This window comes from Bombus huntii, chromosome 4 (assembly GCF_024542735.1).
Source record: "Bombus huntii isolate Logan2020A chromosome 4, iyBomHunt1.1, whole genome shotgun sequence".
Taxonomy (NCBI): domain Eukaryota; kingdom Metazoa; phylum Arthropoda; class Insecta; order Hymenoptera; family Apidae; genus Bombus; species Bombus huntii.
Window position 1 is genome coordinate 11,868,072 of NC_066241.1, and position 17,334 is coordinate 11,885,405.

At 35.1% G+C, this 17,334-nt stretch overlaps 2 protein-coding genes across 5 annotated transcripts in view; both read right to left on the reverse strand.

Annotated features, from left to right (window-relative positions):
- The window catches only part of LOC126865203 (uncharacterized), a 278,672-nt gene extending 266,999 nt beyond the window's left edge, over positions 1-11,673 (reverse strand). The window contains exons 1-2 of one of the 2 annotated variants that reach the window (XM_050617441.1): positions 10,743-11,673; positions 3,621-4,350 (exon numbers count right to left, since the gene is read on the reverse strand). In XM_050617441.1, coding sequence (XP_050473398.1) covers positions 3,621-3,733 — 113 coding nt within the window. In that variant the 5' untranslated portion in view covers positions 3,734-4,350; positions 10,743-11,673. Of the gene's footprint in view, positions 1-3,620; positions 4,355-10,742 lie in introns of both variants that reach the window. The other variant, XM_050617440.1, reaches the window with a different exon arrangement.
- Positions 11,674-12,446: 773 nt separating this feature from the next.
- LOC126864694 (ATP-dependent DNA/RNA helicase DHX36) lies at positions 12,447-17,106 on the reverse strand. 3 transcript variants are annotated; one of them, XM_050616255.1, is made up of 14 exons: positions 16,905-17,105; positions 16,031-16,597; positions 15,702-15,891; positions 15,456-15,630; positions 15,236-15,384; positions 15,025-15,157; positions 14,754-14,949; positions 14,405-14,669; positions 14,023-14,315; positions 13,490-13,916; positions 13,207-13,415; positions 13,006-13,088; positions 12,838-12,929; positions 12,447-12,761 (listed from the first exon to the last, which is right to left on the reverse strand). In XM_050616255.1, exons 1-14 carry the CDS (start codon positions 16,960-16,962, stop codon positions 12,665-12,667), a joined length of 2,934 nt encoding a protein of 977 aa, XP_050472212.1. In that variant the 5' UTR covers positions 16,963-17,105; the 3' UTR covers positions 12,447-12,664. The 3 variants fall into 3 exon arrangements, 2 of the variants coding, with proteins under 2 accessions (XP_050472212.1, XP_050472213.1); XR_007689304.1 differs by lacking the exons at positions 12,447-12,761; positions 12,838-12,929 and having other exon boundaries at positions 13,207-13,412; positions 13,486-13,916; positions 16,905-17,106; XM_050616256.1 differs by lacking the exons at positions 12,447-12,761; positions 12,838-12,929; positions 13,006-13,088 and having other exon boundaries at positions 13,206-13,412; positions 13,486-13,916; positions 16,905-17,106.
- Positions 17,107-17,334: the final 228 nt, after the last annotated feature.

The following is a 17,334-nucleotide window of genomic DNA, read 5'->3' on the forward strand; positions in this document are numbered from 1 at the left end:
ACATCCGCAAAGAAGCTTCTGAGATTTCCTATGGGAACGCGTGAAATATCAAAAGATTGTTACGTCAGTTTGCAAAGGGTTATAGAATCTTTAAAAATCCAAAACTCTTGGAAAAGTAGTCGCAGAATGCTACAAAGTCGCTAGCAGGAAATACGAGAGAACGAGAATTCTAAGATTCGCGAAGGAAATTATGGAATGCGTATGGAAATTTACGGAGTGCAGCCGAGTCGCTACACGGAATCACTAAGAATTGCAGAATCCCCACGGAAAGCCGTAGAAACCCTAAAATCAAAAGAATGGTCGCCCAAAGTTGCGGAATCCCTACGAAAACCTAGCAAACCGCAGCGAAATCGTAATGAAAATTCACGGCCAACGTTCGTCTGCGTTTCATCTAATACAATCGTTCCTCTGTAATTGTCGAAATACGCTAATATGTACATCCTGAGACTTAAAATGCAGCCAATTAGTCCTTACCGTGTAAATGTGTGTTATGTGAACATAGCTATGGTACCCTTAAGGCGTATTATATTAAATATATGGTTCAGTAAGTAGCAATCATCGAAAGAATTTGAAAAAATTCGCACAATGTTTCCAAACGAATTTCGAACGAAGATTATCGTAAGATTATTGAGAAATATTGGCTTGGCAACTAAGTGATTGCGGATTTTGTCATTAGGTGGTATTGACAAAATCCGCAATCACTTAGTTGCCAGGCCAATAGTTTCTTTAAATTGATTATGAAGTAAAACAAACGAAGTGTAATGTCACGTTTGAACACAAAGGATGTACGTTTACATAGTAAAGAGGGATGGGTCCGAGATATTTTTTCCAATTTGAAGATGCAATGGCGATAGTGTGGTAAAAAAGGATCAATTCAATTGACTGAAGAAGAACCAGCCGATGATGCTAAAGCGCATTGTTTTACTCGCGCTATGGTTAAAGCTATTCTGTGTGTTTTCACTTCGTAAAGTAACATTAAGTATTTTTATAGATCATTACAGTTCACCGCAGCTTTCTACGATCGCGAGACAGGATTGTTAATATACGAACAATTAAAATCCAACGATACAATATTGTTTGTAAAAACGCTTCGTCACATGACGAATTACAAATCACGAGAAACAATCGGAGGGAGAAGGAGGAACGAACATTTCAAGATCCCGAACGTCGTTCCGGCATTATTTAGTATTAACGAAACTGTTGATCGAACGACGGGGCAACGGAACAAAAGGCACGATCAAACAAACACGTGCGCAAACAAGCAAGCACTGTCGACGCTCGTTAAATCAACCACGATAAACAACCGCGTCGTTATAAATAAATTTTACCGAAGAGGAGAGGGAGATGCTAAGTAACGAAGATAGGAAAAGATGAGGTGGATGATTTTGTTCTTTTCCTTGTTTGATAGAGAAGCAATGTGTATATAAAGATCACAGGCAAAAGATATGATAAGTACATTTTTGTTGATCTTTTAATTTCAATGTTACTTTGTAATATGTTCATGTAAAGTGCGCCGCTAAAAGCGGAAAAAGACAAGACAAGGGCCAAAGATGTAATTGGTGAAGTTTCGTAGAAGCTAAAGATGTAACTATTCAAACAAACGGTATTTTAACTTTTTAAAGACCGATGTCGAGTTAAACGCAACGTTTCGTTTGCAATTTCATTTTCAGACGGTTTACATTATTAAATTCTGTTTTTTAACGTTCGTTTAATATTTTTCTTGACTCTATTGTTTCCACAATAAATCCTACAGATTTATGAAATTTGAACAAATCGAAATAATTTATAACTCGGTGATAAACCTCTCTCTCTCTCTCTCTTTATTTGATCCTTAATGCGTCTTTGATATTTTAATATTGTGACGGACAATATTTTTAAAGTTATTAAGAGAGTGGAAAGATACACTTTAGCCTTAAAATCAAAGAAAAGGACAATGTGAATTTTAAAATTGCTGCTCTGTGAAAATGAAAAATGCGATTTATCGCGTGTTTCTGCTCTAGTCTTTGTATGTATAGAACTGTAACAACAGTGATTTCGATAAATGTGAAAACGTGAATATAAAGTTGATGAATGGGGGAAAAGAGGAGCTGGAAATCATCGAGGAACATGATGACACGGCGGAAGGTCGTGAGACGAGACATGGTTTTGCCAATGCTGGACGCTTTTTATTGCACGCTGAGATTTGCCGACGTATTAGTCGATGATATATTTTTTTACGACATGAATAGATAAGGGGCGAGCACTTTCTTTCGAAAGACATCATCGACTGTATCAGTCGTGATAAGGTATTTAGCGAGCACGAGCGTACATGACGTTAATTGCTATTTTTCTTTTTATTCTTTACTTTTTCTTCGTCTTTTATTTGCGAGTCTTTGCTTTTCTTCCTTTTTCATTACCAATGTTCAATGTCGTATCGATTACACATGTTATTAACGACACTATACTGGAAAACGACACTATACTAAATATATGCAAGACATTGATATCATACTAATTTTTCGAGTAGTTTGATTTTCTTGATAAGCATTAGGAAATCGTGAATTTTTCTTGTGATGTGTTCGAGAGGTTGAGAATAATTTGGAGATTTTGATTAATAGGTAAAATAGTGAAGAAGCTAGTGAAGAAAGATCGAGTTTTGAGTTGAAGAAAATGAACTACGGGCGTGTGTTTAAATTTAGAATTTCGCAAATATAATAATGACTTTTTCCTTCCATGATACGCGAAACGTGATATGTCCTCTTATCTTAAGCTCTGGTTGTCTTTGTTCTGTATACTTTGTTCACTTTGTTTGCTGAATTATACGTTGTTCAAATTGTATTTAATTTCCAAATACTCATCTAACAATAACACATCGTCTATCTGATTTTAATTTAAATCTGATGAACCCTAATATCATACAGTCTTTAAAAATAATTCATTTGCTATTGATAAATTGATCTTTCTTTCTCTTTTCAAAAATTAGAAAATTGTATATATTGATATAAGAAAAGCTTTTTTACTAGAATAATAGAACTAAATAGAATTGGAAGAGATATTCTTGTCTTAGACTCGTAGATGTGTACTGTGGTTACGTTGCTCGAAACAATTGTAAGCGCAACCTGCTCAATGTTTTTCAAAATCTACTCAATAGCTAAAATAACCACATAGACTTTTCGCAAAAATTAAGAACATTAACATGATCGAAAACTATTACATATATCATACGATAGCACGACAAACTTATAACATCTACAATTCACTATTAGTTTTTCGAAACTTGACAAATCTGAACAAACAATAATTGTTAATTAATTAAAATAAAGCAATAAAGTAGAAAACAATAAAGTGTCTTCAAAAATCCGCTACTCTACACTCTATTCTTTCTCGAACTGAGAATTATTTCTGCTCTTCAAATCATTATTTCCATTTGGAATATCGAAACCATAAAAATTCAAATCTTTTCACAGTAAAAAATTATTCCGTCCAACATCATGGTCGAGATTTTAAAAAACATCGATCTAATGAAAGGAGCCTTCCAATTGTTTCGAGCAAACGTCAGTCAACTATTTCCACACCGTCGTCTAAAAAATATCGGAAAAAAGTAAATCTAGCTACGAAGTATCGATAAAAGAATCACTTACCTGGGAGCATTGATGATCGGTCGGCCCATTGCCCGTTGCTGGCGCTTCTCGTTGCTGGGAAGGCGCAGGTAATCTTGGTCGCCAAAGAGGAACAGATCCTTTGAAATAATCATGTCCACCGTGTGGTTGTCGGTTATAGCTGCCCGCCTCTCTCTCTTATCTTTCTCTCACTGCCGAACCACAGGCTGAACAACGCACCACGACGACGACAACGACGTCAAACGCGACGGAATATCCTCACCTAAGTCCCGCCACCTCGACACGTTCAACGCGATCTCCAACGACGATTTTCCACCGCGATCAGTTCCCTGCTGTTGTCTCTCGTCAGCAAACGAACATTTTCGCCAGCTATTCCCGCGACTCCGTGCCGATTTTCTGTCCAAACACCTAGTCGCGAGCATTAAGTCCGAATAAAATTTAGAAGCGAACGAACCGATCGATATAAAGCTGATGTACGGTGCACGGTGCACTGGTTCCGAGTGAATCAGCGTGTTATTTGTGATCTTTTCTCAAAGATAATTTAAATGAGATCGTTCAAGTTCTCGTCAGAATTCTTTGTGTCTTTGGTAGAGTCGTCGGAATCGGAGATTAAGAGATTAACTATGAAAGTTCGTGAAATTTCGAGCGAAAACGTAGCGAAGTTTTGCGTTTGTTGACGAGTCCTGGTAAATTAGCAGTATCCTTGCAGGTGCAGCGTTCCGTGGAAGAGTTCTGCGGAGATCGGCTGCGACTGTCTAAAAAAACAAAACGTGAGTTAGTGGTATATTTAAGAGGAAGTTGTTTACGTTTCTGAATCAAAGCTAATGGTAAGTATAGGAGTTGTTATCACGGATACCTAACGTCTTTGGAACATTATCATAAAGCAAGCTTCAAAGGTTTGTGTTAAGGAATGATACGAATTTTGAAGAGTAGAGCGAGATAGAATATAGTTCGTGGAATAAGCAAACACAGACTGTTTGGTTAATAACCTGTTGCTTTTTCTGGTCGTGAACAACCTGATTCTATTTTCTCTACAATGTACCTGTCATAGTAAAAGTTTGAAAATTTAATGAAAATTTATTACTTCATGGAGATTATAATTTTATGATACCATTTCTGGTGTTTACGATGAAATTTAGGATAGAGATGTTACGGGAATTCGTCAATTAAGATTTAAATTAGTGAATGCTTATCCCTGCAATCGTCAGAAGTCTTCATTGCCAATATAAACACGTAATTTCAGTTTCTAGAAAATAAAAGAAACATGGCGGAAGGAGACGCGGTAAAATGGTACAACTAGGTAATGTCAATATTTGTAGACCACTATACAGTGGCGACGGATGCACAAAAATTCAGGTCAAAATTAATCAGTCAATTTTGAACAGTTACATCTCGATATTCACATCGAAACGTGTTTACTTTGTGTCTACCAAAATTCACCGCTACACAGCAGGAAATGCTCTATAACCTCTGCAAAAATCCAATTCAATTCTCGTCAGAAAATAAAGAAAAGAATCATAGAAAAAAGGAAACCGGAGAAAAATTGCCAGCGAATATCTAGTTCCTCTACTTTCAAGTGCATTATTTATTATTTATTCGTAATAAGGAGCTTTCCTGACTGCGAGTTTAAATATGGTAGAAATTTGTCTCATATGCTGAATATTACAACAAGTCCTCTAGTTCGGATATTTTACGTATTCTATAGACTTCTATATTCTTAACCTTGCTATGGTCTTCGAATTTTCATATTTTAATCTCTCATTTTAGCAAAACGGATTTATAATGTTAATTAATATAATATGAAATTTCTCGAAAATGCGTAAATATCCGTAGTATAATCGTAACTTAATATGGCGTATGGATTACGCCATATTTGAGCTACTTGCGACCCGTATAACTAATATTCGCGCAACGAATATCTGGAATACGCCGTACTCGCGCGAGAGAACGACTCGCGTTCACGCGTTCATTCATGATCGTCTATTAGCAGTGCCGAAGGTAATCATGTCCGCTGGGTAATCCGTTACCAGAGACGAGGTCGGCACAAAAACGGGACGAGCAAGCTTTTCGCGCGAAAATAGCGGCTTTCTGATCGAACAGCCATAAAGAAGACCTAAAGAAGGCGTTGTTATTTTCGATATTATTTTCAACCTTACCTACCGCACATTTGTTATTGTTTCTCATCTTGCTCTTTTTCTGACGGCTCTTGCCTGTTCTAAGAAACCACGTAACCATTAATATTCCTCTTTTTGGTAAATTTGTTAATATTTCGCACTGAACTGACTGCAAAAAGTAACGTAACTGAAATAGAAGAGACTTTTGGAACACCCTCTGTGTATTGTATCGTAAATTAATTAGACGACTGCAGCGCCATCCCTTTAGTCTCATTTCAAAAGCCAAAGTACACATACAATATTAAGAAAATTATTTTTATACATATATGTCTATGTGTATATATAGCAAGATTTCATAGATTTATAAAACAGACGAAGAACTATGTACTTTATCGTTCGCAAAAAAACATGATTCATCTTGCACCACGAAACTGAGACGCGAAGAACCTTACGTCGAAGCGGCTTATTGTAGCCAGAAGTTATTCCAAACAGACCGCGCGAAATGTAAATAAAAAATGCTGCCAACATTTCTCGCAACACAACGTTTACAGCTTCCGAAGCTCGATGACAAAGAAGCATTTAAAAAATCTGCTTCAATTTCGCGAAACAAAAATACATACACCATACATACATTTACGTATACAGTATACACACATTTGATACATATACGTGCGACATATATAGGTCACCTATTTTTGTTCAACAACGCGCGGACTAGCAGCGGCTGCATGTTTGCGGCGATCGACTTCCGAATTCTTCGCATAATCCGAATCGCCGCCATTACACTCTGGATAGTCGGTTATTTATCGACGAGATTTGTCAGTCGCTGAAAGTCGCAAAGTAGCCGCGATCACGAGCAAAGACGAATACAGTGGGGGCGAACGAGTCGCACTGTATGTCGCGTCTGAAGCTGACAAAGTAAATCGAGCGGACATACGCTGTGCGCATGAGAACTCGTCCCATATTTACATCGCGCCAATTTTCACCCGCCAACTGTTAGGCATTAGTCACGGATGAGTGGCAAGTATACGAGAAACGCTGGTGTATCGTGGACATCTTCCTTCGCTCCGGTCAAAGATGATTTTGACAGGCGTCTCTAATTAGTCGAGGCGAATTGTACAGGCCTAAGGCGCGATCAACCAACACCGTTTTAATTTTCATGGCCTCGCGTGCAAGAAAACCACCGATGGCCTGCTAACGTTTTCATTTCCGTTCGACGATTTTGTCGATGCGTCAACCTTCGAACGTGAAATTAGTAACGACGTGGTCACGCAACCTATTCCACTATAGAGTGGGTAGGTAGTATTTACAACGAAAAACTGGTCAAAAGACGATTTTTTAAACTTTCAGGGATAATTAACTCTTAATTGATATTGCTGAGTTATATAGTAGATGACCATTCAGTTTAGGTTAGATTAGAATCAAGTTTCTTAATTTTAGAATATTTAATTTCGATTTATATTCTGTATCTTTCTCAATGGCTTTGATAGCCTTCATAACTTAGAATACAGAAAACACTTCGTATTAAGTAAACTAAAATTATGTTAATTGAAATCGTTATGGGTTTCTAATCTCATCTACAACCAGACGAGGGTTAAATCCAATTAAGGGTTAGGTATCACGGTCATAAATACATATGTACATATATAATCACTCACGAAAGAATTTGAACACTTACCACAGAAAACTTCTATGTATGTATAATTTATTATTACAAAGTTGCTCCACCTCCTCATTCTACATCAAAGTAATAAATTATCTTAATTAGATATAATTAAATTTTTTAATGCGAACAGGTCACTGTGGGATATTCAGTTCCCTCGACGCGCCTAGTGGCGCTGATCGAAATCGACAACGTTGAGAAAGGTTATGGCGCCGGTACCGAAAGTAACGGTCGCTAATTCGGCCGTGAGTGAATGCCGACCGAAAATACAATATCGAAAAATAGATAAACGTATCCAGAATCGACCGATTCCAGCTGATCGTTTCTCTCTTTTTACAGTTTTCGTATGGTGTTGATGTTTTATTTACGGTCGTGAGCGGTAAATTTGAATTTTTTATACCGGGCGAATGGCTCGTACATTATATTGGCAACGTTTTTGACGTGCGAACCAGATTCGATGTCGTTTATTTTTTCTCGGAAAGAAAAGAGAAATAGGATCCGTATCGCTTGAAATTTTTAAGAAAGCTCAAGATATATTTAGTCACGCGTACTATCAATGAGAATATACACGATGATTAAGAACAATTATCTCATCGCGAGTAGTACGTTTCATGTCACGGGTGCAACGATCTCAGTCTGTTAAACAGCAAGATCAATGAACACGACCGACCGACCGATAACTGCGTACGAGATTACGATTTCGAATTTCGGTGATTAACTTCGTATCGATCGAACTAGATCAATATTTAAAAATGTCGTTTTAAGGAATCCACCATAATATTATTTTTTACACTATGAAAAAGCAATTATTGTAAAATTGACTGCTTTTATTCGAAATGATTATAGAATTTGTTAGTTTTTATAAAACACCACATAAGTAATTAGAAACATTATTATATCATAAATTGATTCATTTCTTGAATCATAAACAAACTTTATCAGTGTCACCTAACCTATCCGTTGCAGACGCTATGAATAAGTAAATTAAAATAAACATTGTTTCAGATTTAGAGACAGCATTAAGAGACTTATATCAAAACCCACGAACAAGCCACTTACCACATAATTAAACTTACGAATGGAACGATAGAAAGAGAAAGGTGTGCGCGCTCAAACACGTAAGATAAGAATAGGTGAATGACAATACACCGGGAAAAACTAATTTGGCACGAACAAAGGAAACATAAACAATGCAAATAGCCGTTTGTCAGGCCGGCAACCAGTGTGTAACTTAATTTTTCCGGTTCCACGCTGGTTAATTACCACAAAATCGAACAGGGCAAAAACACGTACTTATCCTGATTTACTTGATTAGAATACACAAGTCAACCGGTTGGATTTGTTCCAAAACGAAGTTGTTCCTTTCAACGGTACAACCATCCGGCCTAATCGGTGTTTTCGAGCATAGGAAATCAAATGCACGCTTAATTCGCATAACCACCACTAAAGATACATGTCTGCGATTCTTTGGACCAACATCGTCCCTTCTTGTCATTGACACCGATAATACTGTTCATTCAACGAACATCGGTGATGAAAATTACTCTGCACTCGCGAACAATGAACTGTCTCGATATAGAAAAAAAGGACGAGTACAAACTCTATATTTAGATTATCTGCATATATTCAAAATTTTTTCGTGATTATTTTTAGTCTAAATAGTTCGTTCGAATTTCGAGAAAAGAACCATAGCTATAGAAACGACAAGCTGGAAGATAAGATGCTGCCGACTCGTGGCAAAGTCTAGCATTCGTTGATTAGATACGAAATTATAAAGGTTCGTGAACTTAACGAACAAAGCGGCGAAATAGAGCTACGGTATCAATCGTTTAAAGAAATCATAAATATTATATTATTATTCTTCTTAATAAGATACAGTACATGTTCTATAGATTTTCAGTGTACAGAAGATATTTTTTGAAAGAAGATTGGCTGCACTGCGACAAAACCGCCCGATTAAGTGTTATTACGAAAGTACGATGTTTATAATACCTACGGTAGGTAAGGTCAGCGTATTGGTGATAAGGTCATTGCAAGAATGACGTACACGTCCTTCGGCTGTTCGTCCTCGAATGTAAAGGAATTAATTTTTAATGAGAAAATATCTGGTTTCATTGAAGCTTACACAAAAAAAAATTGGCTTACAGTAGCTCACAAAAATATTCAGACACTTGTAAAAACCTTTTATAAGTATATTATGTGTGTTATACGAAACATTTTGAAATTTTATTAGCGCTATAATAAGTCTTGACTATTATTATGATTATATCAATTATATTATATTACAGTAATAACAAAATTTTAATATGTTTTATATAATATATACATATTTCCTATGGTAGATGTTCAAATGCTTTAGTGAGCCACTATAAATTTTCAATTTGACTTTTAAATGTCACAAACAAATTTTGGGGTCAAATATATTGTCGTTCGCACAGTGAAATTATTATGATAAATAATTTCATGTGAAGCAATATTCGAAAAACAATATCGATATTCTCCGATCAAGATATTTTCCTACAATAGGGCATTGACGTACGAACAACCTTTGAACGAGAAAACACCGGTTGCAGTGAATGACCCTACGCCCTTGATACTCTCGAAACACGTTCACTCCGTTTGAAACTCACATTTAAAACGAGTACTCGCGCAACGCGAAAGGGAAAATTGAACAGTTGAAATGGTAAATGATGTAAGTGGCAGAAGTGCAGATTTTCAATATAAACAAGAAATGTACTGGTTCAAGATAATGCCGCTAACGATTTTAACTGTACCTTGCCATAACCCTAAAAAGCTAAAACGAATTCTAGCACTTACAACGTTTAAATCTATATCTAGTATAAAATTTAGTACTATTTGAATTCCTCAATTATCAAATACCGTAAAAGCAGCGATAAAATTAGATAAATTTAACGCTGTTACTATAATGCATTGCAACATCTTGAGAATTAGTGTTCTTAACACTAGAACCACCATAATGCATAAAATAATCATTTTTTAATTTTTCGCAAATTTATCGATTTGGATGGTTGCATTTCTGCCGATTCGAATGACTTTTTATAAAATTTTATATGTCTTTAATTTTCGTACTTTAATCGTCGGTAGTTCTAGTGTTAAAGCAGCACATTGCACGTCTCGCCGAATGTTGGTATTCCCACCGATCTCGATAATCATAAGTCGAAGATATTTGAGAATTCGAAAATGCAGTTTCGTCCCGAAATTCCGGACGTGTTTATCGAGATTCGAATATCAGCAGGAGGTTGGTTTCCTGATTTTACAACTTTCCAGCGAAACGAATGAAAAACAGAGAACAGTAACTAAATATGTATGCAGTTTGTGGAAGGTGGTAGTATGAAAGCTACTCACGTAAAAAGCACGAAAAATTCCAGTGCTCCTCTCTGTTATCGCTGCCTGTGATCGAGATGAGTTTCTCGATCATGTAGGGACCCGAAGAAGGAGAAGAAGAAGAACTTTCAGTAGGTCTCGAGTTTGATATTGGTCGTAGCCGGTATCTTCGGCCTCGTCGTCCTCGGCGTCGTCCTCCTCGTAGCTCCTGTCACACATGCACTGTGCATCGGCCACGAACATGCGGCCATTGCGCGGCACGCAGTCAATGAACCCGCATTGCTTTTCAACCGAGAGAGTCTTCGCCTTTTTTTCCCTTCTTAAACCCCGGAACGCACTATCGGCCGGCCTCTATCCGCGGATCTTCGGCCGCACACTCACGACATATATTCCGGTGGCGGTTTTGCACGAGGAACACCCGACCCTCCCGGTGTCACTGGTTCTCTTACCTCTTCCTGCGCCGTGTCGTCGTTATTTCTCTCTCTCCCTCTTTTTCGTATATATGTGTATATGTGTGATACGCGGGTGCGCACGCGCGTGTTTCACGTCTCTCCTCGGTTTCGCACGTGTATATACGTATGTATACGTCGCGACGAAAATCCCTCTCCGTCCCTCTTTTATTTTCTCGTTCTCCCTCTTTCTACCTTCGTACGGTCGTTCAGTGACCCGCTCTCTCTTTCTCTCCCTCTCTATATAACACCAATACACGCGACTACGATTTTTCACCAGTTCTTTTCTCTCTCGTATTGCGGCTCACGACTCAAGGGTTGAGAAGCGAATACGACGTATAACCGATAGGTATACGATTTAGATATAGGATACGGGATCGCGATGTTGTACTATGAGCACTCGTATAGACTCTGACTCGTATTGGAGTCTCGTGTCCCCCCCGAAGTTCGACCACAGCTTCACGACGCGACACTCGCGGCGGTCGGATGCAGACTGAATCGGACGCTACGTGCCTCGCTCGTGTATTGCCAGAACGTCCCTCCCCTTATCCACCCTCCCTCTTTTTCACTCGTTCCTCTTTCTCTTCCCCCTATTTACTTCTCTCTTCACGGTGGCTATCAGCTCGTGCCAGACCCCAGGCTCATTTTTACTGGCGACGGCGACGCGCTAACGTACAACTAGAACGGAGGGGAGGCGACTCGCTCGTGAAATTTCAAAATCTTTTTGTTAAACGATGCTTCCTACTTTTCCTATGGATTATGGGCCGACGACATAATGGGCGCATATTTAAATGGTCAAGCTCCGTTACCAAACGACTATCTTTTTTGTTTGACTTCAATCTTTGGCAAATTTCATTAATATGTTTTTTCTTCTTTTCGTTACGAAGATTTGTACATTTGAATTAACTTCTTGAAAGTTTGAATTCAATGAAAAAGTATTTAGGAAAGATATACGTGTTCTTACGCACAATTCAATTGTCTCTCTAATTTTGTTTCTTTTCTTCTCTTTCTTTATGAAAATTTGAAATTTGAATTAAATTTTTGAAAATTTGAGGTAGATGACAGAATATTTAGAAACGGTGTGTGTGATACGATCTCAAGCACAATGAATTTACGTGATAATATAAATCATATATATATATATATATATGTATAAATAAATGAAATTCTATACATGTTAGACATACCTTCTATATTCAAATCGTGCAACAATGTGTTTAATATATCATAATCATGTAGTAGGATTCGAGTAAATTTGAAAATTAAATTTGCAAGGTTGATAATTTTTTGTTTTATCTCCAAAACTTTATTTTCTGAATATATATTACAAACTTGATATATTTTTACTTATTATAATTAGATAAAACTATAGAAGGAATTATTTTACTAGAATATCTTAGGGGTTCACTTAATTCAGACAATTAAAAAACCAAGTTCCTCTAGCTATTTCGCTATGCTTCAAAGCCATAATTATCATAGTTTGTTAAATCCTATTCAAACTTTATCATGAATATCATCCTCACAATTTTGAATATCAGAATTAGAAAATCCCAATTCCTCGTCTTTTTGAGAAACCAGTTCTATGATAGCACTATGATCAACAAATGATATTAGCGCTTTTTAGAAATACATAAAAAACGAAGGAAATATTAAAACATAAAACTTACTTTAATACATCGCCTTCAAAGCTATTCCAGCATACTGTTCCTGGATGTGTTATTTTATACTCTAACATGTTATTGAATTGTTCTTGTAATTTCTGTAATTAAATTATAGATAATTGTGCAAATTCATTAAGTACAAATTTTATTTTACAGATACATCTATTTTTATACCTGAATAAGTTGTGCACTTTGCAAATCGCAAGCAAACATTTGATTGTTTGCTAAGCTGATAAAATAGTTTCCTCTTTCTTTTCCTGAAACAATTGAAAGTATTATATACACAATATATATACAATTGTAAATTATATATACACAATATATATTGTATTATATATACGATTAAAAATTATGTAAGCAACAGAAGGCACATACTTATAGACATTTTTGGAGCAGTAAATAATAAAATTGGCGCGCTAACGCATGTAGTATCATGCAAATATATCGCTGTCGAGAGTTGCTTTGTAAAATATGTAATAAATGGGTTGGGATATTCCCTAACTCTATCATTTACACTTGACGGATGTATAGTAACACTGCCATCTTCTGGAGTCCATGCTCTGGTTCCATTTTTTGTAACTCTCCTGAACATAAAATAAAATTTAAAGTATATTTCCGCTTTCATTATCCTTATTATTGTACTAGAAACTAGACATACCTTATAACAGCAATATTAGGATACAATGCAGCGCATACTACTGCTTTCACTAAGGTTATGTTACTGGAGTTCCTGTTAGCATTAATGTCAGCGGGATTTTCTGAGTCCATAAATTTCATTCGACACAAATGTTGAGCAAATTGAGTTTTCATTTCAGAAAGTAGTTTGAGCGTACTAAAAGAGAGGAAATATTCCCTACAAAAAGAACTTGCATAACTTTTTTTATACGCGATCTCGAATCTTCTTAATGCTTCAGATAACGCGATGTGATCGCTAAATTGATTCATATTTAATTCGAGTTTCTTTTTTCGTGCGTCTTCCTCTTTTCCAAGTGGACAGTAAAAAGCATCTTTAAAACTAAGACTCGCCGCGATTGCAAAAACTGGTTCTACACACGAAAATAATGATGCCCATATGATCATTTTCCCTAGTAAGAATAAACAATAAAATGATTATTATATAGACTTATTAATAAAAAATATTAATAAAGATATAAATTATGTAAAATTATATTTAATATATAAGAATAGTACCTGTACGTGGATCTAGAGGTAATTGAGCCAAATGATACCCCAAAGGAGTCAATTGTTCCTCGTCATCCAACGCGTTGAGAGTTCGGAGTAAATCTAAAGATAGATCTATAGCTTTCATATTTGGGGGATCCATAACACTTGCTAAGAAAGTTCTAGCTTTTCCCAATTGTAACATTTTTATTTGTAAAATAACTTCCTCTAAACGCGTCCTTAACATTTCGGGTAAAGGATACTGGTCTAGTGCCATTTCTCTAGCTTTTGAGTACAAATGATAACAGACACCAGGTCTTACTCTAAAAAGAATATAACATACTATTATTATAATAAATATTTTAAATAACAAGAAAATTTTTTTTTAGGATTTTGTCTTTGAATGTCTTACCTGCCTGCTCTACCTCTTCTTTGTTTAGCATTAGCTAACGATACCCATTCAGGTTCCAAAGTTTGAACATTTTTTTGGAGATCGAATTTACCAAATTTCATTTTTCCACAATCAACAACATATACTACATCTTCAATAGTTATAGAAGTTTCGGCTATCGAAGTTGCAATTATTATCTTCCGAACTCCTTCAGGTGGTGTTTTAAATACGAGCTTCTGATCGACAGTTGGCATACGAGAATGAAGAGGATAAATAACATACTGATCTACAAACATTAAATAATTTGTTTAAACCAAAATTATGATGAAAATAAGAGTTTTATATTAAGTGCTATATCAAATATACTTACTTTGTGGATACTGTCTATTTTCCAGCATAATTTTATGTAGCTTTATTATATCCATCATACCAGGAAGAAAAACTAAAATAGCTCCAGGATCATTAGTTTTACAAATGTACCTAACTAATTGTTCTATGAGATCAAGAGACAATTTCTCGCTGTTTGGATTCCGTAATTGTTCAATTACTTCTTTTGAATATTTCTTCTATAATGCAATAAATTAAACAAATAAGAGAAAGAATAAATATAGTATAAATAATCATAGAATAAGAATACTTGCCGTAGCTATAAGCTGTCGTACATAAGGATATAGCACATCGTGAAACTCATCCCTTTTTCGTTGTTCCTGTTTATATTTTTTGATATGTTTTCTATGATCTTGAGGTATTGCAGTTGATGCGGGAAATTGATATCTGTAATTCAATTGTATTATTCAGTTTATTTGTACCGCAATTGTTTACCTATATTGTTTTTATCGAATATGAACTTACTCTGTAAAGGATAGGATGTCCTCTAAATAAAATTCTGTTACTGGATAAGTAAAGCCAGGAATATGAATCATTGGGCAATCATTATAATAACTGGAAAATCTTTCAGAGTTAAGTGTTGCACTCATTAAAATAACTTTCAAATCAGGTCTCTAAAAAATGAATTTTTTTATATAACGGGAATTAATACCATTAAATTTAATCTAGATGTAATTAAACGTACTTTAGGGATAATTAGTTTCAGTAAAGCAAGGATGAAGTCACTTTCAGTAGATCTTTCATGAATTTCATCTAATATAATATGAGAAAATTCTTTTAAGGCTGGATCACCTTGCATAAATTGCAATAACATTCCAGTAGTACAAAATGTTATGCTGCCTTTATCTCTCGGTAATACTCTACAAATAAAAAACAAACAACACAATCCAACCTTTAGTTGAATTAACAGAAGAAATAAGAAATAACATACTTTTCAAGTCGGATTTGAAAACCAACGGATTTACCAAGCCTTTCTGCTCTCTCAGCTGCAACTCTCTCAGCAACAGATATAGCTGATATCCTCCTAGGTTGAGTACATATAATTCGCACAATGCTACCATTTTCTTGTTCTATTTGATCATCCAATATATACTGAGCAACCTGTGTTGTTTTTCCACAACCTGAAATGCATCTGTATAATAATTGTATGTAATAAACTATTCAAAAAAGCTTGTGAATATGTTATATTAGCAACCTTGCATTATATAAAATCAATTGTATTATTAATATAAACTCTGCAATGAAATACAAAAAACTTACCAGTTTCTCCACTTATTACAATAACCTGATTTTCCTTAATCAAATCTAATATTTTTGATCTTTTATGATATGATGGTAACTTTAATCTGAATTGTTTCATGTTTTCATATTCCTGCGTTGATTGCAATGTCCTATGTTCATTTAATAATTTTTTATCTAGTTCAATATCTCTTTCTAATTTTGATTTAACTAGCAAAGCTCTGGCAAGATTTTCTTGCATATTACCAGATACCATATTCATGAATTTTCTTTTAAATTGGGAGTCACGAATGTGCACATATTTATTTTCTAACACATCATACGTATCCTCAGTGTATGCATTGTTATATAATTTTTCATAATATCCTTTAGAATTGTTTAACACGTGTTCAATTTTTTCTTGAAGATGTTCGGGTAACTTAATACCTCGAGTTTCCTTTTTCTTGGACTTTTGTTTGGCCTTATCTCTATAATAAAGCCCTATTTCTTTGCCTCTCAACCAAGGTGGATGTCCTCCTCCTCTGCCTCGTCCATGGCTATCACGTTCAAAATGTGATCCTCCTGACTGAGAACTTTCACCTCTATCTCCTAAATATTAATTAAATATAAAATGCAGTGAACATAAAATCCTATTAAAAACTACAGAAAATTATTACATTTAATTGTAACATCTTATTTGTATGTATCAAACCTCAAAAAATCTAACCTCTAAATAATCGACATTGTCATCAAATCTGGGAAAAATAATTAGATATGTTATATATATCAGATGCTATATATTATCAATTTTTTAACTTTAAATGAAATTATACAATATATGGAACATAATTCCAAGAAATAGAGTAATTGCACAAATATAACTATATTGTCATATCTTCAAAATAATTTTATTTACCATATCTATGTCTCGAATACATTCTTTGTGCTGAAAATAGTCCGTAAGGACGGGACATTCTTTTTTAACTAATCGTATGAAATCATTAATGTTACTTGTCCGTTACACATTCTTTTTTAACTACTTAAATATTGACAAATTCGCCGCTCTATTTAGAAACACTATATCCTCAATTTTCACTAAAAGCGACTCTAAAGCTGGTTGATTGGTGCACGCTACATCCAATCAACATTTAGCTTATGTATTTATTAATTTCAAAAAATATCCTCTATTAATTTATATGTCTCGATACATAATTAACTTAACACACAAAAATTATTCTTAAAATATTAAATAGAAATTGTTTTATTTCTACCAAGATCTGGTAGTAAACAAAATTAAGGTAATATAAAATTATATTTAAATAAAATAAATGTAGGAAAAAATGTTG